General features: G+C 45.2%; 1 protein-coding gene across 4 annotated transcripts in view; it reads right to left on the reverse strand.

The window, feature by feature from the left end:
- met (MET proto-oncogene, receptor tyrosine kinase) overlaps positions 1 to 23,014 on the reverse strand; it is a 172,494-nt gene that overhangs the window by 12,709 nt on the left and 136,771 nt on the right. For all 4 annotated transcript variants that reach the window (XM_078417439.1, XM_078417441.1, XM_078417440.1 and 1 more), the window contains 9 exons: positions 22,551 to 22,715; positions 21,845 to 21,944; positions 11,019 to 11,237; positions 9,316 to 9,468; positions 7,994 to 8,147; positions 7,682 to 7,825; positions 4,449 to 4,679; positions 1,138 to 1,218; positions 796 to 977 (listed from right to left, as the gene is read on the reverse strand). In XM_078417439.1, coding sequence (XP_078273565.1) covers positions 796 to 977; positions 1,138 to 1,218; positions 4,449 to 4,679; positions 7,682 to 7,825; positions 7,994 to 8,147; positions 9,316 to 9,468; positions 11,019 to 11,237; positions 21,845 to 21,944; positions 22,551 to 22,715 — 1,429 coding nt within the window. The remainder of the gene's footprint in view (positions 1 to 795; positions 978 to 1,137; positions 1,219 to 4,448; positions 4,680 to 7,681; positions 7,826 to 7,993; positions 8,148 to 9,315; positions 9,469 to 11,018; positions 11,238 to 21,844; positions 21,945 to 22,550; positions 22,716 to 23,014) is intronic.

The raw sequence follows: 23,014 nt of genomic DNA on the forward strand, positions 1-23,014 counted from the left end.
CATAATTTGTAGAACTGAGTGGAACGTGGGAGCAACTTCTGTCTACATAACCTCAGAGGTAATCTAAGAGGAGGAACTGGTTGATTATAATGTATTATCTCTAGGCACACAATTTTCCCTTATTTCAATGAAAAAGAGTGACATGATTCATCCAGCAAATTAGTGCAGCTGGTTGAACTGCTGCCGCACAGCACCAGGGACCTGGGTTCAATGCTGTATGTGTGGAGTTTGCACGTTCTTCCTGTGACCGCTTAGATTTCCTTTGGGTGCTCCTGCTTCCTTCCAGATCCCACAGACGGTGGGTTTATAGGTTCATTGGCCTCTACAAAATGTTCCTTATTGTGTAGGGAGTGGATGGATAAGTCACACAAGGAACTAGTGTGAACGGGTGATCAATGGTGGGTGCGGACTCAGCGGGTCGAAGGGCCTGTTTCCCTGCTGTATCTCTAAACTGAACATAACACGTGTCTATACAAAAACAATTTGTATCTGAAATAAAACTTATTGTGAGTAGCTTGTCTAAGCATTCCCCAAAAATATTGCATGGAAAAAAACTGCAGACTTTGGGTTTAAATTGAAGGTAGACACAAAATGCTGGAGTGACTCAGTGGGTCAGGCAGCATCTCTGGAGAGAAGGAATAGGTGACGTTTCGGGTTGAGACCTTTCGTCTGAAGAAGGGTCTCGACCTGAAACGTCACCCATTCCGTCTCTCCCGAGATGCTGCCTGACCCGCTGAGTCGCTCCAGCATTTTGTGTCTACCCCCACAAATATTGCATGGATACGAGTTACTTACATGACTTTCCTCTCTGATGAAGTTCCGTAGGTCACCGTGCTTCATGTAAGGCAGTACTACAAGTGGGGATCCTTGGTTAGGAAGGCCGATTCCAAGCAGGGACAGGACATTAACATGGTTGAAATCTTTCATGATCAGTCCTTCCTTGAGAAATTGGGTTACCTGTTCTATGCAGGTGATTCCTGTGCAAGCAGATATGGTGTATTAACATTACAGGTAGAATACTATGCCTCTTACATTGAGTAGCTTACTCGAGATTATAGATGTCGTGCGCAACATCTTGGAATGTTTCTTTGGAAACAATTTTAAAACAGTGCTATTATAAATGTCTTATTTACTTACTGTTGAGGCACTTCACAGCACAATGTACATGTTTCCCATCTTGGGCAATGAGTGTTCCATGGTACACACAGCCAAAGTGACCTTTTACATTTTAAGCAAAAGGAACATAAAATAAACAGTGATTTTGTAAGCATCATTTACTGTAAAAATGCATCAGAGCAAAGCTCAGTCTGAAGAACTGAGGTATAACATATCATTTCAGTGGAGGTTGTACCTGAAAGAGCATATTGGCCTGGAGAACTCAGTAACTCTCTTAGGAATCTATGGCAGCCCTTGTTTTTCCAACGAGGGCAGTAGAAACATTGTGTCCTCAACTGTCCTGAAGACGACTCCATTGCCGATGCATTATTGCAATTTACAGTCAAAAAGCCCTGGTGCCTCTCACTCCCTGCATCTGGTTCTTATACTGGTTGCCATTCGTGAATGACCGCTCACAGAGGCTTTTCCCTGGTGGCATCAAGGCCATCCACCCAGCAACTGATGCTGCCCTGGCCTGGATGTCTACCCTTGACCTACAACGTCAGGCTGTACACGCCACACGCAAGAAGAAGACTGGTTGCCATTGGAGAATATCATTAATTTCTGGCAAAATAATAATAATAATAATACATTACATTTATATAGCGCTTTTCATATACTCAAAGACGCTTTACAGGGATTTAGAGAACATAGGGAAGTGAATAAATAGATAAATAAGTAAACGAACAGAGAAAGGAGACAGAGGGTGGGGTGACCTTCAGTGGTTGAAGGCAGTACTGAACAGGTGAGACTTCAGTGATGTTTTGAATGTGGTGAGTGTGGAGGAGTCTCTGACGGTTTGAGGTAGTGAGTTCCATAGGGTGGGAGCAGCGATGGAGAAAGCCCTGTCCCCCCAGGATCTGAGTTTGGTCCGAATGTGGGGGGATAGGAGATTGGCAGTAGCAGAGCGGAGGGTGCAGGTGGGAGTGTGCCTGTGGAGGAGGTCGGTCAGGTAGGATGGGGCCAGGTTATGGAGGGCTTTGTAGGTCATGAGGAGGATTTTGTACTGGATTCTCTGGGGGATGGGGAGCCAGTGGAGTTTGTAAAGGACGGGGGTGATATGGTCACGGATCGGGGTGTGGGTGAGCAGACGGGCAGCGGAGTTTTGAATGTATTGAAGTTTACTGATGATTTTTGAGGGTGCGCCATAGAGGAGGCTGTTGCAGTAGTCCAGACGGGAGGTGATGAAGGCGTGGATGAGGGTTTCTGCAGCTGTGGAGGAGAGGCATGGACGGAGACGGGCAATGTTTTTGAGGTGGAAGAAGGCTGTCTTTGTGATGTGTTTGATGTGTTTGTGGAAGGAAAGGGTTTGATCAAAGATGATACCAAGATTCCGGATGTATGGGGAGGTGGATACTGGGAGACCATCAATATTGAGGATGAAAATTCAGTCCCTGTGAACAAGAAGCAGGTGGCAAAGTGCTTCTTTGGTTGAGTCTTCTTCTTATCGAGTCCACATCACAAGATTAGAGATTGTTTAGCTGGAGCTGAACACACTTCTTGGCATCAGCATCCAACGGCATCTTGTGCATCTTGTGCTTCTCGTACGTGGTGGTGGGAGGATTGGTGGGAACGGGGCCGCGACGTGAACGCTCTTTCCTTGACCCCCGAAGGTTGAGTGGATGGGGTTCACCTGCACATCTGATTCCAAGACCGGGTTCAGGGACTTGCATAGAAATCAGAATTCCCTCAAGTCCGAGCCTTACTGACCACAGGCTCCTCCACCCTGTGCTGCTGCTGCTTTTGAATCTCGACACGAAATTGATTGTCATAGACGTTTCTTCCCTTTGGAGAAATTATATTTTATTTGTACAGTTTGGCTTCAGGCCAGGCATGGCTTTCAGGGTTCCTTCCCCGAGCTGCCAGCTTTGATTCTGACTGCCGCCGTTGTGGTGGGGCAGAGGTGTCTTCACTATTATGGGTTGCCTGCCTCACCATTCATGTGACCCTTTCCCTAAACTTAGTGGCAACGGCTTCATTCTTTCCTGTGACGTGATGGAAACAGAACCATCACAACATTTACAAATCTAGCAAACACATACAGGCCCAGGTTAAACAGACATACAGACCGAGAGAGGCACGTTGGTGCAGCCGTAGAGCTGCTGCCTTACAGCACCGGAGACCCGGGTTCGATCCTGACTACGGGTGCTGTGTGTACGTATTTTGTATGTTTTTTTTTAAAGAGATACAGCGCAGAAACAGGTCCTTCGGCCCACTGGGTCTGCGCCGCCCAGTGATCCCCGCACATTAACACTATCCTATACCCACTACGAACAATTTTTACATTTACCAAGCCAATTAACCTACGTACCTGTACGTCTTTGGAGTGTGGGAGGAAGCCGAAGATCTCGGAGAAAACCCATGCGGGTCACGGGGAGAACGTACAAACTCCATACAGACGGCGCCCATAGTCAGGATCGAACCTGAGTATCCGGCGCAGCATTCGCTGTAAGGCAGCAACTCTACCGCTGCCCAAGACCTGCGTGGGTTTTCTCCGGGAGCTCCGGTTTCCTCCCACACTCCATAGATGTACAGATTTGTAGGTTAATTGGCTTGGTATCATTGTAACTTGTCCCTAGTGTGTATGGTGGGATAGTGTATACTATACTTACATGATGTAGGATAGTATGTGTGTGGGGATTGCTGGTCAGTGTGGACTCGGTGGGCCACAGGGCCTGTTTCCACGCTGTATCCCGAAACTAAACTAAAGAATTAGCCTCCTTGACTTGTCTTTGCCAGTCAGATCATGGCTGATCAGATCTTGGCCTCCACTTTCCTGCCTGCTTCCTGCAACCTTTGTGCCTCTAGATTTGCCTATGATTGGCTTTGTCAACAATTATGAACAGAATTTCAGTCTTAATGCTTGGTCCTCTGTCCATTCTTCAAGTATTGATTTCCATTGGTAACATAGAAAACAAATCAAGAAAAATAGGTGCAGCAGTAGGCCATTCGGCCCTTCGAGCCAGCACCACCATTCAATATGATCATGGCTGATCATCCAAAATCAGTACCCTGTTCCTGCTTTTTCCCCATATCCCATGATTCCTTTAGGTCTAAGAGCTAAATCTAACTTTGCCTAAAGCAATTGGTCAACAATCCTGTAGTTTATTGGTAATGTGCGAGGTTTGATAGCCGTTCCAAGCTACATTACCAAATCTTGACCAGAATGCCACAAACACAATGATACAACACAATAGTTATTGTCACCTGCAGAAAGGAATTAGACCAATCTAAAGACATCTTAAATTATTCGATGATGAGCTGCTTAGGTCAGGAACTATTTCAAGACTTGCCTCTTCCTATCACCTCTGCAGTGTGCATCGTGAGTGCGTCTGCACGTATCAGCATGTGCTGCACCTCTTTCAGTAGTTCAGAGTCCAAGCTGCTGAAGTTTATGTTCACGTCACTTTGCAATAACGGCGTGGTTGAATCCAAGTCCCCACTTGACAAAATGCAAGTCAGATCCGAGTGGGAAAACTGGGCTTGTCTGTAAGATGCTCCTTGTGTTAAATTCTGGAAAGGATCTGTTAACGATAAGAAACAAACTTATTTTCACCTGAACATGGAACAGTACAGCACAGCAGTAGGGCGTTTGCCCCACTATGCCTGTCCTGGTCATTTTGCCAAATTCCTGCTTTAACTTTACCACAAAGACTGCAAATGCATTGTTAGACAATTTCCCTTCACAGATGCTGCATAACCCACTGAGTTCCTGCAGCAGTTACAATAGAATAGAATAGAATAGAATAGAATAGAATAGAATAGAATAGAATAGCATCGCCTTTAATGTCATCCAAAAACATGTTTTTGGACGAATTTCCGTTACCCACAGTCAACAATAAGAAGCAATAAAAATAAAGCAATAAAACACACAGTCACAAAACCAACATAAAACAAAAAAGATCCATCACAGTGAGTGTCCTCCAGTCACCTCCTCACTGTGATGGAAGGCCAGAATGTCTTTTCTCTTCCCCTGCCATCTTCTCCCGCAGTCAGGCTGTTGGAGTTGCCACGTCGGGGCGGTCGGGGCTCCCGACATTGAAGCCCCCGCCGGGCGGAGGAAATCCCGCAGCCTATTCCAGGCCGCGCCAGACAGTGAAGGTTAGCGGCGGGCCGACCCAAGCCCTGCGATTCAGGGCGGGCGAAGATGCTGCCGCTGCTGGAGCTCCCAAGGTCGGCCCCCACCCAGGGACCTGCGAGCTTCCGATATCCACGCGGCCCGCGGCCGAAGCCTCTAGAGCCTCTGAAGGCAAGTCTCAGCCGCACTCACAGCGCCACCACAGCCTACTTTATATTTCAATAGACAATTGACAATAGACAATAGGTGCAGGAGGAGGCCATTCGGCCCTTCGAGCCAGCACCGCCATTCAATGTGATCATGGCTGATCATTCTCAATCAGTACCCCGTTCCTGCCTTCTCCCCATACCCCCTGACTCCGCTATCATTAAGAGCTCTATCCAGCTCTCTCTTGAAAGCATCCAGAGAATTGGCCTCCACTGAGGCAGAGAATTCCACAGATTTACAACTCTCTGAGTGAAAAGGTTTTTCCTCATCTCCGTTCTAAATGGCCTACCCCTTATTCTTAAACTGTGGCCCCTGGTTCTGGACTCCCTCAACATTGGGAACATGTTTCCTGCCTCTAACGTGTCCAACCCCTTAATAATCTTATACGTTTCGATAAGATCTCCTCTCATCCTTCTAAATTCCAGTGTATACAAGCCTAGTCGCTCCAGTCTTTTAACATATGACAGTCCCGCCATTCCTGGAATTAACCTAGTAAACCTACGCTGCACGCCCTCAATAGCAAGAATATCCTTCCTCAAATTTGGAGACCAAAACTGCACACAGTACTCCAGGTGTGGTCTCACTAGGGCCCTGTACAACTGCAGAAGGACCTCTTTGCTCCTATACTCAACTCCTCTTATTATGAAGGCCAACATTCCAGATGCGGCGTAGACGGAGGAATTGGGAGATGGGGATAGACTTTTTGCAGGGGACCGTCACTAGTCCGTCACTAGTCATCGATGACTGCATTGGTGCTACCTCTTGCACCCATGCAGAACTCACTGACTTCATACACTTCACCTCCAATTTCCATCCTGCCCTTAAATATACCTGGACTGTCTCCGACATCTCCCTCCCGTTTCTGGACCTCACCATCTCCATCACAGGAGACAGACTAGTGACGAATATTTACTATAAACCCACTGACTCGCACAGCTATCTGGACTACACTTCTTCCTACCCGGTCCCCTGCAAAAAGTCTATCCCCTACTCCCAATTCCTCCCTCTATGCCGCATCTGCGCCCGGGATGAGGTGTTTCACACTAGGGCTTCCGAGATGTCCTCGTTCTTCAGGAAACGGGGCTTCCCCTCCTCCATTATAGATGAGGCTCTCACTAGGGTCTTTTCTACATCCCGCAGTTCCGCTCTTGCTCCCCCTCCCCCCACTCGCAACAAGTACAGAATCCCCCTCGTTCTCACCTTCCACCATACCAGCCAACGGATCCAACATATCATCCACCAACATTTCCGTCACCTACAACGGGACCCCACCACTGGCCATATCTTCCCATCCCCTCCCCTCTCTGCGTTCTGCAGAGAACGTTCCCTCCGTAACTCCCTGGTCCACTCGTCCCTTCCTACCCAAACCACCCCAACCCCGGGCACTTTCCCCTGCAACCGCACGAGATGCAACACCTGTTCCTTTACCTCCCCCCTCAACTCCATCCAAGGACCCAAACAGTCTTTCCAGGTGAGACAAAGGTTCACCTGCACCTCCTCCAACCTCATCTATTACATCCGCTGCTCTAGATGTCAACTTATTTACATCGGCGAAATCAAGCGCAGGCTCGGCGATCGCTTCGCTGAACACCTGCGCTCGGTCCGCATTAACAAAACTGATCTCCCGGTGGCCGAGCACTTCAACTCCCCCTCCCATTCCCAGTCTGACCTTTCTGTCATGGGCCTCCTCCAGTGCCATAGTGCGGCCCACCGGAAATTGGAGGAACAGCACCTCATATTTCGCCTGGGCAGTTTGCAACCCAGTGGTATGAACGTCGACTTCTCCAACTTTAGATAGTCCCTCTGTCCCTCCCTTCCCCTCCCCCTTCCCAGATCTCCCTCTATCTTCCTGTCTCCACCTATATCCTTCCTTTGTCCCGCCCCCCTGACATCAGTCTGAAGAAGGGTCTCGACCCGAAACGTCACCCATTCCTTCTCTCCCGAGATGCTGCCCGACCAGCTGAGTTACTCCAGCATTTTGTCAATAAATCCTCCCACCAGTCTTACTCTTTCCGACTCCATTCTATCTCTGTCCCGCCCACTCCCCTGACATCAGTCTGAAGAAGGGTCTCGACCCCAAACGTCACCCATTCCTTCTCTCCAGAGATTCTGCCTGACCCGCTGAGTTACTGCAGCATTTTGTGTCTGCATTCATTAAGGATTTTGGTCTCAGGAGAGCATGGAAGATGACACAAATACATGGCTCAATATTGAATGAAGATATAGACTAAATTATCAAACCTTCTTGCAGAGTGGTGCGATAGTCAGAGGATTCATGAGATATCATTTCTGCAGTGATACTATTTCGTGCTCTTGTATTCACAAGCCGGTCGAGGTGCAGTGTATGCGTTCCTCCATCATACCGCACAACATCTGGGTTTAGATCTTTGAATAAAACAAGGTCAAATGAGAGGGTGGAAAATGGAGAATTTTGCAGTTTGAATTGGCATTGTGATCTCATTAGAAAGAACTGTGATTTAAAAAAAAGACATTGCAAAATGCATGAAAAAATTAATAAGATTTTCTCGAGGAAGTGTATTGACCAATAAGTACCTTTCATCTGTTTCTTCTTGTACCTCCAAATAAATATTCCAAGTGTCAGAAGAACCAGCAATATTATCGAAACCACACCAATGAATGGAATTAGATTCTTATTTTCAAGGATGATTACTTTTCCCAAATAAATTGATGAATTTGCTTTTTTCCACTGAGGGGGAATGAATAGATCAACAAAAAAAAGATGTTGTTACAGTCGTCTGAAAAATATATAATATAGAATTCTTTAAACATGATTCTACTTTGCCTAGGTTTCTTTTACCAAATATTTCAAGAGAAACGTGTCACAGAGTCATTTATCACAGAAATCAGCCCCTCGGCCCACTGTGTGCATGCTGACAATCAATACCTACCTGTTCTAATCCTATTTTACCAATCATTGATCTGTAGCCTTTAATGCATTGATTTTGCAACAACTTGCACAATAGACTAAAGTTTTGAACTACAATTAAAATGGGCTCAGGTCTGTAAAATAAAGTCAATAAACCCTGAAAGGCCAGGAGACAAAAGGTGAGACCAGAATAATGCCATGAGCTGAGGATTAGGGACGGGGAAACAAAATGGTGGAAAGGCTAAAGGTGTGAAGGCTGGAAACAGAATGGGAGGTTCAGAGGCTGGGACAAATCAAGGTTATGATAAATAGTTGTGAGAAATGCTATTGGAAGCTTAATTCTGACAAGTAAGAAACAGGAGGTTTCTAATGTTCATCTTAAACTGTGGAAAGCCCAGATGAAACATTGATATTTGGCATCTAAATAAGAGTATGAATCCCAGACATACAATCCAGTTTTGAAGCAAATATATGGATGCAACGTATGTCAAATATCCTATCAAAAGTTCTTCCATGGAATTTTAGAATTATTCTCCCCTGCAATTTATTCTCTCCCATGTGCCAAATCAATTTTTATTTGTAAACCTCATTTCCTGATTGATTGTGTTGTGATCACCAGCCCCACTGCAGGGGCTGTTCCTGATTCCGACCACTCTTTGTGCAAAATGAGTTCCTTCCCATAACCTCTTGTCTTGTTAGGTTAACATTTAAAACCAGCTTTTCCTGGTAGTTGAACCCTTTGCTAATTGGAGCTGTCTCCATCCATTTACCCTCTCTAAATCTACGATTGAAGCGCTTGGCACACTTCTTGCACCAATGAGTAAATCAGCTTCCTTTATCAGTTATTCAGCACCATGTTCAAGTGTACAAACTAAGATTATGTGGAAAATATAAACAATTAGAGTGTACGATCTGTCACATGAACATCCTACGTCGATGAACCACTAAAATCTAGTCATGCAAGAATTTAATCATAAACATCTCTTACTTCCACGTCCAATTCACTTCGTGAAGCCAGAAGTTCCCTAGGTATGATGCAAATCAGAGTGTTTGGTTTCAGGTGTATGTGCTCACAGCTCTGGTTTCCAATTGTTAGTATTTTGCCATTTATTGCATCAGAATGAATTGGTTGTCCTTGAAACTAAAACAAAAGATTCCTATGTAAGTTGTTATACCTATTGCAAAAATGATAAGTTTAGAATTAAACAAACATTTTGGACAAGTGAATGGTGCACAATTAAAAAACTTCAGTCAACGTCTTGAGAAGATAGACTCTGGTATGGATTAATAGCATTGAGTGTATGTTTGTGTCCGTGGATTGTCACTTGTCGTGGTGGAGAAGCTTGTGTGGTCCTGAGAGCGATGCCGTCTGGAACTACGCTCCTGGTAGGGTCACCCATGGTGGTAAGGTCGAGGGGAAGGTCCCTGACAAAGAGCAATACAACCAAAACCTCAACGGTGGAACAGGCGGAGGATGATGGCTGACTTTAGTGGAGTGTCACAGCGGCTGGGAAGGCGGATGAGGCTGCAGCGGAAAAGGGTCCCCGGTCGACTTGGACTCCATGCCACTGGATCCTGACCCTGATCTGTCAAGGACCGTGAGGTAGCTGGCTGTGCACCAGTCTCCCCACGTTAAACAAAGTCACGCACAGGCGTCCTCTATGGAGAGGACAGTCACACTTGCTTCCAATGACCGCTGATGATGATGATGTGTATACATATGTGTGTGTATATATGTATATGTATATATTCACAAAATGCTGGAGTAACTCAGCAGGTCAGGCAGCATCTCAGGAGAGAAGGAATGGGTGACATTTCGGGTCGAAACCCTTCTTCAGACTGTATGTGCATATACATCTATATATATATATATATATATAAATACATGTGGGTATGTGTATATATACACACACTGAACTTTTTTTTCTCGTTTATTACATTGTTTGCACGTAGGAATTTCATTGTTGTGTCTGGGACACATGACAATAAAACACTCTTGATTTGACTCAGTAGGCCTGTGACAATGAATGTGAACACTTTTTCCCTTTGTTTGCAATGATCTATGAGTCTTCGGGACTAAGTCAGCACACGCCAGTTGCTTAATCAGTGAGAGAAAAACCCCCAATATTTGTTGGCAAATTCTACTACTTGTTTCTGGATTCCAGTGGCAGGGATATAGGGATAGGTTATCAACCTGCAGTCTCAGTCGCATGCAGAACCAGACAAGAACCATGCAATGGGCTTTTGATTTGGTTTGGGATATTTTAAATGCATGAACTGCATGCACTGTTCTTAGTAAGTTGGATTTTACTCGACAAGTGAATATTTGCCCTGTGAATATTTTGGAGGAACAAAGAATACAATAAATAACAATTATGCTGAATAGTGGTAATGAACAAAGATCTGATCTGGATGATTCCAGTAATTTTCTTAAACCTGCCAATCAGCTATTATCTGTTCTTCAATGGTTCCTGACATTCATTGTCACAGTTGAACACTTTTGAAAATGTCTCTTGAGTTGGGAGATGTACCAGAGGTATTGGGGAGAAATGATTTGTACAAAACATATTTTCAGAATTAAATAAAGGTTATATAAAGCCATGTCATAAGACTACCATCTTAGATTTACTTTTACAGGCAATGTGTACCAAAGTATAAATGATTAAATTGTTCCGATTACAACCCACTTACTTTAATCTCAAGGGCATTGCTACCACTCTTTTTGATTTCTTTGGGAACTTTAAACGTCTCGAACAAAGGATCTTCCATGTATCCGAAATCAAACGTTGCCACGGAGACATTGTCAAAGATAAAAGTTGCTTTGCCTTGCGTGGGCAGTGAGAGTTTAAAGCATTTGAGAGGGGGAGTTTGACAGTAGATGACCTTCAAGTTATCCTCATACCTACATGCCTATTTTTGGAACAAGATAAAAGTGGGTATCAAGTTTCCACGAATTAAATAGAAATGCAAAGCTTCAAAAACAACATCGCTTTTCACTGTACCTCCGCACACTTGACAATAAACTAGACTGAACTTTTAGTATCACAGAGATTTGCCGATACATTCCAATATTTTGTCAGTAAACATTCAAAAGCCGCCATCACTTTCGTGCAAAATTTATGTATCTTCATCTATCTTCATCTATGTATTGTACATCTTATTTATGTATCTACATGATGTATCTTCCTGATAAGTTAATCAAATGGTGTCAATGTGTGTAAAATCGAAAATGTGTCAAAAAACCTAATTTTTTTCCAAATGCAGTTTCTCATTTGTCAAAGCAAAATGAAAATTAAGCAACAAAGGTGTCAACGTTTTAAATGGAGTAATAAGAAAAAAATAATTTTGATCAGTTGACATGTCAACTAATAATCTACACGCAGGTTGACTGGTTGCATCAAGGCCTGGCTCGGCAACTCAAACGCCAAGAATGAGGGAGATTATAAAACGTGGTGAACACTGGCCAGTCCACCATGGTTAATGACCTCCCTACCATTATCGGCTCTACAGGAAGCACTGCCTCAAATCGGCATCCAGTTCCATCAAGGACCCACTCCACCCTGGCCACACTCTCATTTCACTCCTGCCTCGCAAAAGAGGTACAGGAGTCTGAAAACCATGACTTCCAGCTTCAAAAGCAGCTCCTTTCCACAACTATCATGCTATTGAACATTGTGGACTCCAATATAATTTTCAACTACGAACTGTCTTGTTTGTACTGGGAACTTCAACCTTTAGTTTCTTTTGAACTATAATGGTGTTTTTAAATTTTCTTGGACTTCTTTCTTTTTTTGTTTGCTTGTGTATTATGCTTATCTATTAGGTACTGTGTCTATAGACAATAAACAATAGACAATAGGTGCAGGAGTAGGCCATTCGGCCCTTCGAGCCAGCACCGCCATTCAATGTGATCATGGCTGATCATTCTCAATCAGTACCCTGTTCCTGCCTTCTCCCCATACCCCCTGACTCCGCTATCCTTAAGAGCTCTATCTAGCTCTCTCTTGAATGTATTCAGAGAATTGGCCTCCACTGCCCTGTGAGGGCAACTACATACCTGTTGAGGTGCTGCAAGAAAGAATGTCATGGTTCCGTTTTGCTACAAATGACAATTAAACACTCTTGCCAGACACAAAAAGCTGGAGTAACTCAGCGAAACAGGCAGCATCTCTGGAGAGAAGGAATAAGTGACGTTTCGGGTCGAGACCGTTCTTCAGACTGGTTAGGGATAAGGGAATTGAGAGATATAGACGATGATGGTGCCCGCGTGAACCAACCTGATCTCCCGGTTGCTGGACACTTTAATTCTCCTTCCCATTCCCACACTGAGCTTTCTGCCCTCGGTTTCCTCCATTGTCAGAGTGAAGCTAAACGCTAATTGGAGGAACAGCATCTCATATTTCGCTTGGGCAGCTTACAGCCCAGTGGTATGAATATTGATTTCTCTCACTTCAGGTAGCCCCAGCATTCCCTCTCTCTCTATCCCTCCCCCACCCAAGTCGCACCAGCTTCTCATTTTAACCCAACAAACAGCCTGTTTCCTTTATCATCATTACTTTTTTACATATCTTTCATTCATTGTTCTTGATTCCTCCACATCACCGTCTATATCTCTCGTTTCCCTTATCCCTAACTAGTCTGAAGAAGGGTCTTGAACCGAAACGTCACCCATTCCTTCTCTCCAGAGATGCTGCCCGTTCCGCTGAGTTACTCCAGCTTTTTGTGTCTATCTTCGGTAAACCAGCACCTGCAGTTCCTTGGTAGACAAAAAATGCTGGAGTAACTCAGCGGGCCAGGCAGCATCTCTGGAGAGAAGGAATGGGTGACATTTTGGGTCGAGACCCTTCTTCAGACCCATCTCTCGACCTGAAACGTCACCCATTCCTCCTCTCCAGAGATGCTGCCTGACCTGCTGAGTTACTCCAGCATTTTTTGTCTACCTTCAATTTATGTCAACATCTGCAGTTTTTTTCCTACACACCTGCAGTTCCTTCTTACACAATTAAACACTCTTGACTTGGCATTATTCTATTTATTTCTAAATGATCTGGACTTGGGTTCAGATTTGAAATTTGCTGATGCTACAGGGCTTGTATTAGTTTAGTTGAGTTTGGAGATACAGTGTGGAACCGTTTGTCTTACTGAGTCCGTACTGACCAACAATCACCCATGTAGTACTATCCTACACTATCCTGGCAATTGACAGAAACCTATTAATCTACAAACCTGTACGTTTTTGGAATTATAGTAGAAACCGGGTAACCCGGAGAAAACCAATGCAGGTCACGGGGAGAACGTACAAACTCCGTTCAGACAGCACCCGTAGTCAGAATCAAACCCAAGTCTCTGGCACCACAAGGCAGCAACTCTACTGCAGTGCCACCATGGCGGCCTGGCATTGAAGCAAACTGCATGAATGTAGTAGATCTCAGAAAGACACAGAGACTGAGATAATGAAAAGAGGAACAGCTGAAGGAATTTAACATGATAAGTTTGTTACTAAGGCGCAGCTGGTAGAGCTACTGTGTCACAGTGCCAGAGACCCAGGTTTGATCCTGGTCTTGGGAGCTGTCTGTGTGGAGTTTGCATGTTCTCCCTGTGACCGTGTAGATTTCATACCACGGGTTTTCTCCAACACGCCAAGGACATGTGGGCTTGTAGGTCAATTGGCCCCAGTGTATCAGAGTTGAATGCAAAAGTGGGATGGTAAAGTGGTGGTCAATGGTTGGCATGGACTCAAATGACCCGAATCCAGACTGTACCTCCAAACTATACATAATTAAACAACGTATGAAATGGTCACCTACCATAGCTAGGACATGAAAAGACAGTGTAAGAAAATAACTGCAGATGCTGGTACAAATCGAAGGTTTTTATTCACAAAATGCTGGAGTAACTCAGCGGGTCAGGCAGCATCTCAGGAGAGAAGGAATGGGTGGCGTTTCGGGTCGAGACGCCACCCAGTCCTTCTCTCCCGAGATGCTGCCTGACCCGCTGAGTTACTCCAGCATTTTGTGAATAAATACCTTCGACATGAAAAGACAGCATCATTAAAGTGCAAGGTTGGGCAGGGTTGCATCGTATGGGAGGCGCATTCCCAATCTCGTTGTACCCCTGTACAATGACAATAAAGATATATTGTATTGTATTGTATTGTATTGAAGAACAGAGCAGCTGAGCAGTGGGCATCCACACAAAGCTTTGAAGGTGACTGGACAGATTTGGATGATAGTTAAGCTAATATGCGGACATTTCATTTTGTAAATATAGGCAACAAATACAAAAAAACATTTGAGGTTCCGAGCAATTCTCACTTTGAATACTATGTAAAATTCTATGTTCCGTCATTTAGAAGGATGTTATAGGTTTGGTTTAAGAGCATGTTTATCAGGATTATAGCAGATAATGGACTTCAGTTTTGTGGACAGAGTATAGAAGGTGAGATAGTTTTCCTTTGAGCAGGCCTTGCAGGAGAGTAAAGGCATTTATATAAAACTATCTTGTTTGATGAGAGTAGAGGGGCAGAAACTAAGTTTGAGTATAGAAGTTGGGAGGTCATGTTACAGCTGCACAAGACGTTGGTGAGGTCGCATTTAGAGTATTGTGTTCAGTTCTGGGCACCATGTTATAGGAAAGATGTTGTCAAGTTGGAAAGGGTGCAGAGATTTATGAGGATGTTGCCAGGACTAGAGGGTGTGAGCTATAGGGAGAGGTTGAGGAGGTTGGGTCTCTATTCCTTGGAACGCAGGAGGATGAGCGGGGATCTTATAGAGGTGTATAAAATCATGAGAGGAATAGATCGGGTCTCTTGCTCAGAGTAGCTGATTCAAGGACCAGAGGACATAGGTTCAAGGTGAAGGGGAAAAGATTTAATCGGAATCTGAGGGGCAATATTTTCACACAAAGGGTGGTGGGTGTATGGAACAAGCTGCCAGAGGAGGTAGTTGAGGCAGGGACTATACCAACATTTAAGAAACAGTTAGACAGGTACATGGATTGGTCAAGTTTGGAGGACCAAACGTGGGCAGGTGGGAATAGTGTAGCTGGGACATGTTGGCAAGTAGGGCCAAAGGGCCTGTTTCCACACTGTATCACTCTGTGACTCGATGACCTCTCGACAAATGAGTCTGTGTACTTAGGTCATTGATTTAAAATCATTGACCAGGGTACTAAAGGGAAGAAGAAGATACATCATCACAGAGAGGGTTGTGAAGATCTGAACTGTGGTGCGTGACTGTTATCATTATTAAAGTGCGATTGGGTATACTTGAACCAGGATAATTTTCAGGGCTATGAAAAGAATGTTGGGGACCTGTATAGCCTTTAAATATAATATCAATTATCACATTTACTTTTTAAATTGCCTTCAGAACTTGCTCACTCACTGGCAAAGATTTGTCTGTGTAAACCCTAGGATCTTCTACTCATAATAATAATAATAATAATAATAATAATAATAATAATAATAATAATAATAATAATAATAATAATAATAATAATAATAATAATAATAATAATAATAATAATAATAATAATAATAATAATAATAATAATAATATATTCCTTTATTTGTCCCACACCGGGGAAATTGACAGTGTTACAGCAGCAAAGTGGATAGCAAGAGAGCAAGAGATCATTCATTATAAATAAAAGTAAAGACAAGAATAAATTGTCATTAGTTTACTGTGTATTCCTTAGCTGTTATTGTTGACTCGTCTGCTGGGAGCAGTGCTGGTTGTGCAGTCTCACAGCAGCAGGAAGGAAGGACCTCCTATATCTCTCCTTCACACACTTGGGGTGAAGGAGTCTGTCACTGAAGGAGCTACTCAGTGCAGTGACAGTGTCCTGCATGGGGTGGGAGTCGGTGTCCAGCAGCGATGTTAACTTTGCCATCATCCTCCTCTCTCCCACCGCCTGCACTGAGTCGAGGGGGCAACCCAGGACAGAGCTGGCCTTCCTGATCAGCTTGTCAAGTCTCTTCCCTTTCACCGCTGAGATGCTGCTGCTCCAGCAGACCACTCCATAGAAAATGGCCGTTGCCACCTCCATGTTGTAGAAGGTCCTTAGGAGTGCCCCCTGCACTCCAAAGGACCCGCGTCTCCTTAGCAGATAAAGTCTGCTCTGGCCCTTTCTGTATAGCGCATCGGTGTTTTCGGTCCAGTCAAGTTTATTGTTGAGGTAGACACCCAGGTACTTATAAGAGTCCACCCTCTCGATGTCCATTCCCTGGATGTTCACCGGTGTCGGGGGGGCCTGGCTGCGCCTGCGGAAATCCACCACCATCTCCCTGGTTTTCCCACGTTGATCCGGAGGCGGTTCCGCTAGCACCAGTCCACAAACTCCTTGATCAGTTCTCTGTACGCCCTGTCCTCGTCGCCCATGATGAGGCCGACGATGGCAGAGTCGTCAGAGAACTTCTGTAGATAGCAGTTTGCAGAGCTGTGCCTGAAGTCCGCAGTGTACAGGGTGAACAAGAATAGAGCTAGCACTGTTCCCTGCGGAACCCCAGTGCTGCAGACCACCATGTCCGAGACCAGGTCCTTTGTCCTCACATACTGTGGTCGGTTGGTGAGGTAGTCCAGAATCCAGGATGTGAGGTGGTGATCCACTCCTGTGCGCTCCAGCTTGCCCCCCAGAAGCCCCAGCTGGATGGTGTTGAATGCACTGGAGAAATCAAAGAACATGATTCTCACAGTGTTATCCGGCCTCTCCAGGTGTGAGAGAGCTCTGTTCCGCAGGTAGATGATGGCGTTCTCCACTCCGATGCGAGTCTGGTAGGTGAACTGCAGCGGATCCATTGATGGTCTCACCAGGGGGCGGAGATGGGCGAGGACCAGATGCTCCAGTGCTTTCATCAGGTGTGATGTCAGTGCCACCGGCCTGTAGCTGTTGGGTTCCTTCGTGTGCGGTGTCTTTGGTACCGGTACCATGCAGGATGTTTTCCACAGCTGTGGAACTCTCCCCAGTTTCAGGCTCAGATTGAAGACTTGACTTGGACTTGACTTTCCCACCATTATAATGACACCGTCTCCTTGCATCTCCGAAACATTAGGACTGCACACCTATCCACATTAATTTTCAGTCGCTGTCTTTTAGTTTTAGTTTAGTTTAGAGATACAGCGCGGAAACAGGCCCTTCGGCCCACTGAGTCCGCACTGACCAACGATCCCCGCACATTAACACATACTGGGGACAATTTACACTGATACCAAGCCAATTAACCTACAAACCTGTACGTCTTTGGAATGTGGGAGGAAACCGAAGATCTCGGAGAAAACCCACGCAGGTCACAGGGGAGAACGTACGAACTCCGTACAGACAGCACCCATAGTTGGGATCAAACCCAGGTCCCTGGCACTGCAAGTGCTGTAAGGCAGCAACTCTACCGCTGCGCCACTGTGCCGCTCAATTGTCTCTGCTCATTTTGCTGTGTCTTTCTGGCCAGCTGTTTTGAACAGCTGGTGTGGATGTGGTGAGCTGTTGACCTTCAACAGTAGATTCCATGATTGCAAACAGTTACATCTCTCCACTGTGAAAGCTATTCATTAACTGAAAGAGGGACATATTTAATGGACTCAGCTGTTTGACAGTTGGAAATAAAGATAAAGAACAGAAGACAGATGAACAGTGTAAAATGGTTTGAAAAAATATTGGAATTGATCTGAATTGTAGATATTTCCCCCAGGCTAAAAATAACCCAACATGAGTTCAAAGGTGAGAGTGCAGGAGAGTGAGCACGGGAACAGGACATACGGCCAAAGATGGCTGCACCGACCACGATGCCAATATAAACTCATCTCATCTGCCTGCACACAATCTCTCTCCCTCCATCTCCTGCCTGTTCATCAGTTTCAGTTCAGTTTATTGTCACGTGTTCCGAGGTACAGTGAACATTTTTTGTTGCGTGCCATCCAGTCAGCTGACAGACAATACATGGTTACGATCGAGCCATTAACAGTGTATCGGTACATAAGGGAATAACGTTTAAGGTGCAAGGGAAAGCCAGCAAAGTCCGATCAAGGATAGTCTGAGGGTCACCATTGAGGTAGATAGTAGTTCAGCACTGCTCTCTGGTTGTGGTAGGATGGTTCAGTTGCCTGATAACAGCTGGGAAGAAACTGTCCCTGAATCGGGAGCTGTGCGTTTTCACACTTCTGTACCTCTTGCTCGATGGGAGTGGGGAGAAGAGGGAGTGGCCAGGGTGCGACTCGTCAATAGACAATAGACAATAGGTGCAAGAGTAGGCCATTCGGCCCTTTGAGCCAGCACCGCCATTCAATGTGATCATGGCTGATCATCCACAGTCAGTACCCCGTGCCTGCCTTCTCCCCATACCCCCTGACTACGCTATCTTTAAGAGCTCTATCTAGCTCTCTCTTGAAAGCATCCAGAGAATTGGCCTCCACTGCCTTTGAGGCAGAGAATTCCACAGATTCACAACTCTCTGGCTATCTGTACTAATCCTCAAATTTGGAGACCAAAATTGCACACAGTACTCCAGGTGCGGTCTCACTAGGGCCCTGTACAACTGCAGAAGGACCTCTTTGCTCCTATACTCAACTCCTCTTGTCATAAAGGCCAACATGCCATTAGCTTTTTCCACTGCCTGCTGTACCTGTGTCCTTGATTATGCTGCTGTTGCAATTGTCACTATACCTGGCAACATTTCTCACATCTGCCAAACCCGTTAGAATTAGAATTTGAGTCATACAGCACAGAAATAGTCCCTTGGCCCATAGAGTCTATGCTGACCATCAACCACCTATAGTAGAAAGATAGAAACATAGAAAATAGGTGCAGGAGTCGGCCATTCAGCCCTTCAAGCCAGCACCGCCATTCTATTTGATCATGGCTGATCATCCAGAATCAGTACCCTGTTCCTGCTTTCTCCCCATATCCCTTGATTCCGTTAGCCCCAAGAGCTTTATCTAGCTCTCTCTTGAATATATCCAGTGGATTGACCTCCACTGCCTTCTGTGGCAGAGAATTCCACAGATTCACAACTCTCTGGCTATCTGTACTAATCCCACATTTGTTTATTCTCCCCACATTCTCAACATCCCCTCAGATTACACCCCTCACCCACACACTGGGGACAATTTACAGAGGCCAATTGACCACCCACCCACACATCCTTGGAATGTGGGAGGAAACTGAAGCACCCAGGAGAAACTCAAGTGGACACAGGGAGTAGGTGCGAATGCCACACATCATCGGCTGAGGTCAGGATCGAACCTGGGTCTCCGGCGCTGTGAGGCAGCAATTCTACTCACTGCACCACAGTACTGGCCAGCCAAACAAAACAGTTTTTAATCAAAAGATTTTGGTCATGAACATGAAAACATGCAATGTGAAGTTGTAATTTTAGATGCATGGACATGTTTTTCTTTTGTTGCTTGTGAACCTGGTCTACTGGTTCACTTAGCAGAGATGCATTTACTGAACAGGGTGAAACAAGAATGTGGCAACTTCCTGTCCCAACACTGTGGGATTCTCCAGTGAATTGGTTTCCAATTTTCCCTTCTCCCATGTTGATGGCAAACATCTCCGCTGTGACCCGTCAATACAGACTCACCTTGTACAAACTTGGCTTTTCAACAGTTCTTTCTAATCTATTGATTTACCAAGCTGAAACTCAACCTGGTTACACAATGCAAATCAGCATTGTGCTAATCATTAGCTTGCTCCGCTGCTGAGAAATGCACCAGCATAAACCGGATTTAATATAGCCTGTCTCACACATATTTTTCCTCATTAATCAAAAATACAGCATGAAAACAGGCCCTTCAGCCCACCAGGTCCGTGCCGACCATCAATCACCCATTCACACTAGTTCCATGTAATCCCACTTTCAAATCCAATCACTGCATATTAAGTGTGTTAGAAGGAACTGCAGATGCTGGTTTAAACCGAAGAAAGACACAAAAAGCTGGAACATCTCTGGAGAGAAGGAATGGGTGACCCTTAAGAAGGGTCCCCACTCGAAATGCCACCCATTCCTTCACTCCAGAGATGCTGCCTGTCCCGCTGAGTTACTCCAGCTTTTTATGTCTGTCACTGTAGCTTATAGAGGCCAGTTAACCTACAAAACCTGCACGTCTTTGGGATGTGAGATGACACTAGAGCACCCAGAGAAAGCCCACATGGTCACAGGGGGAACGGGCAAACTCCACACGGACAGCACCAGAGGTCAGATTGGTACTTGGGTCCCTGGTGCTGTGAGATAGTGGCTCTACAAGCTGCGCCACTGTGCGGGGCTTACTGCACAACTCAAACCCAAATCTTTTTCATGCCATTTTGCAGTGCTAAGCTCCACCTTTCAGCAAGTTAACCTGAAGATTTTAAGTGGTGTTGGGTTGTGATTGTATTTTGAGTTTAGGAATATTTTTTAAAAATCCCTTAACGATAAAAGCGTAGGCCAATGGGAAACAGTAATTAAAGAAAAAGATATGAGGGGACAAATCTTGTTTCGAAGAGTGTTTATAATGGGGTGATCACTTTTTTAACATGTACCAATCTAAAAATGAACAAAAGGTTAATTAGAAGGGGTTGGCATGTTTACCCCAAATTAGTAGATTCAGCATTGATTTAATGGGAAACCATAAGGTGCTGAGTTACTCCAGTAATGCATGTTTTTTTTTGTAAACCAAGATACTTAGAATGATAGACACAAGAAGCTGGAGCAACTCAGCGTGTCAGACAGCATCTCTGGAGAAAAGGAACATGTGACTTTTAGATTTTTAGATTTAGAGATACACCGCGGAAACAGGCCCTTCGGCCCACCGAGTCCGCGCTGCCCAGCGATCCCCGCACATTAACACTATCTTACACACACTAGGGACAATTTTTTTAAACATTTACCCAGTCAATTAACCTACATACCTGTACGTCTTTGGAGTGTGGGAGGAAACCGAAGGTCTCGGAGAAAATCCACGCAGGTCACGGGGAGAATGTACAAACTCCGTACAGACGGCGCCCGTAGTCAGGATCGAACCTGAGTCTCCGGCGCTGCATTCGCTGTAAGGCAGCAACTCTACCGCTGCGCCACCGTGCCACCGTGCCGACTTTTCGGGTCTCGACCTGAAACGTTACCTATTCCTTTTCTCCAGAGATGCTGCCTGACCCGCTGAGTTACTCCAGCTTCTTGTGTCTATCTTCGATTTAAACCAGCATCTGCAGTTCCTTCCCACAAATACTTAGAATGATTATGCCATTCAGGAGCGAAAACAGGAAGGGCATTTTTACACACAGCATAAAGATAACTGGAATTCTCCCCCATCACTCAAGTTATGTCGGTCAATTGACACTTACAAACAAGGTCAGTAGGCTTTTTGCGGTTAAGATTCTGGCGAGATTGAATTAAGAGGGGGGGGGGGGGGGTGGGGAGGATAAATTAAGTTTGAGTATCTTACTGTCAGGATCTAATTAAATGATTGCAAAGACTCTAAGTGCTGAACAGTCTACACATGTTGCTATGTTCGTCGGTTATATCAGCAAGCAATGAATGGAACACTTACCACATGAAACGTCTTTGACACTTGTTGTACAGTTATTACCATCAGGGGAGACTGCACATATTTCAGATTCATTCCTTTCACCGTTACTGTGCTGCCTCCACTGTAATTAGAGAAATAGGCGTTCATAGTTCTGTTCTTGAAAATGAATAGATGCTAAAAGCCTTGACTGGGCACCATACCCAGGGAAGGAGGCGCTGGCTCTGGAGAGGGTCCAGAGGAGGTTTACGAGAATGATCCCAGGAATGAGTGGGTTAACACATGATGCGCGTTTGACAGCACTGGGCCTTTACTCGCTGGAGTTTAGAAAAATGAGGGGGGACCTCAATGAAACATACAGAATGGAGAAAGGCTTGGATAGAGTGGATGTGGAGAGGATGTTTCCACTAGTGGGAGGGTCTAGGACTAGAGGTCACAGCCTCAGAATTAAAGGACGTTCCTTTCAGAAGGGGATGAGGCGGAATTTCTTTAGTCAGAGGGTGGTGAATCTGTGGACTCTTTGCCACAGAAGGCTGTAGAGGCCGTCAATGGATATATGTAAGGCAGAGATAGACAGATTCTTGATTAGTACGGGTGTCAGAGGTTATGGGGAGAAGGCAGGAGAACGGGGTTAGGAGGGAGAGATGGATCAGCCATGATTGAATGGTGAAGTAGACTTGATGGGCCGAATGGGGTAATTCTGCTCCTTTGGCTTCTGACAGTGCCTCACCTGCAGAATGACCATACTGGATAAATCTCTATGATAGTTGGATTTTCCACATATAAGAATTGACTTTTGACTTCCCGGATGGCAGCATCTATTTTCAAAACGACAGGATACATCTGCATGGACGCATGAGCTGGAGTAGAGCACTCAATCTTTGTGTCGGAAATGCTGAAATACATGTGTTTAAAAAGACACAGGGGTTAACTTAATGATTGGCTTAAGAGTTGAATCCCTGTGGAGTACAGTGAAACCAAATTAAAAACCCCACAGAATTCCAGGTCCTTTTCCGAGCCTGTACCCAGGATATGGTGGACAACCAACAGGCAAGGAAACCCAAAAATCATGGTACGGTGCAGGAAGCAACTGCAGATGCTGGTTTAAACCGAAGATAGACACACAAAGCTGGAGTCACAGACATTTTTGTTCCCTAACGCGCGGAGGGACATGGACAAAGCGAACAGTCATGG

The sequence above is a fragment of the Rhinoraja longicauda genome, chromosome 20, assembly GCF_053455715.1.
Source record: "Rhinoraja longicauda isolate Sanriku21f chromosome 20, sRhiLon1.1, whole genome shotgun sequence".
Taxonomy (NCBI): domain Eukaryota; kingdom Metazoa; phylum Chordata; class Chondrichthyes; order Rajiformes; family Arhynchobatidae; genus Rhinoraja; species Rhinoraja longicauda.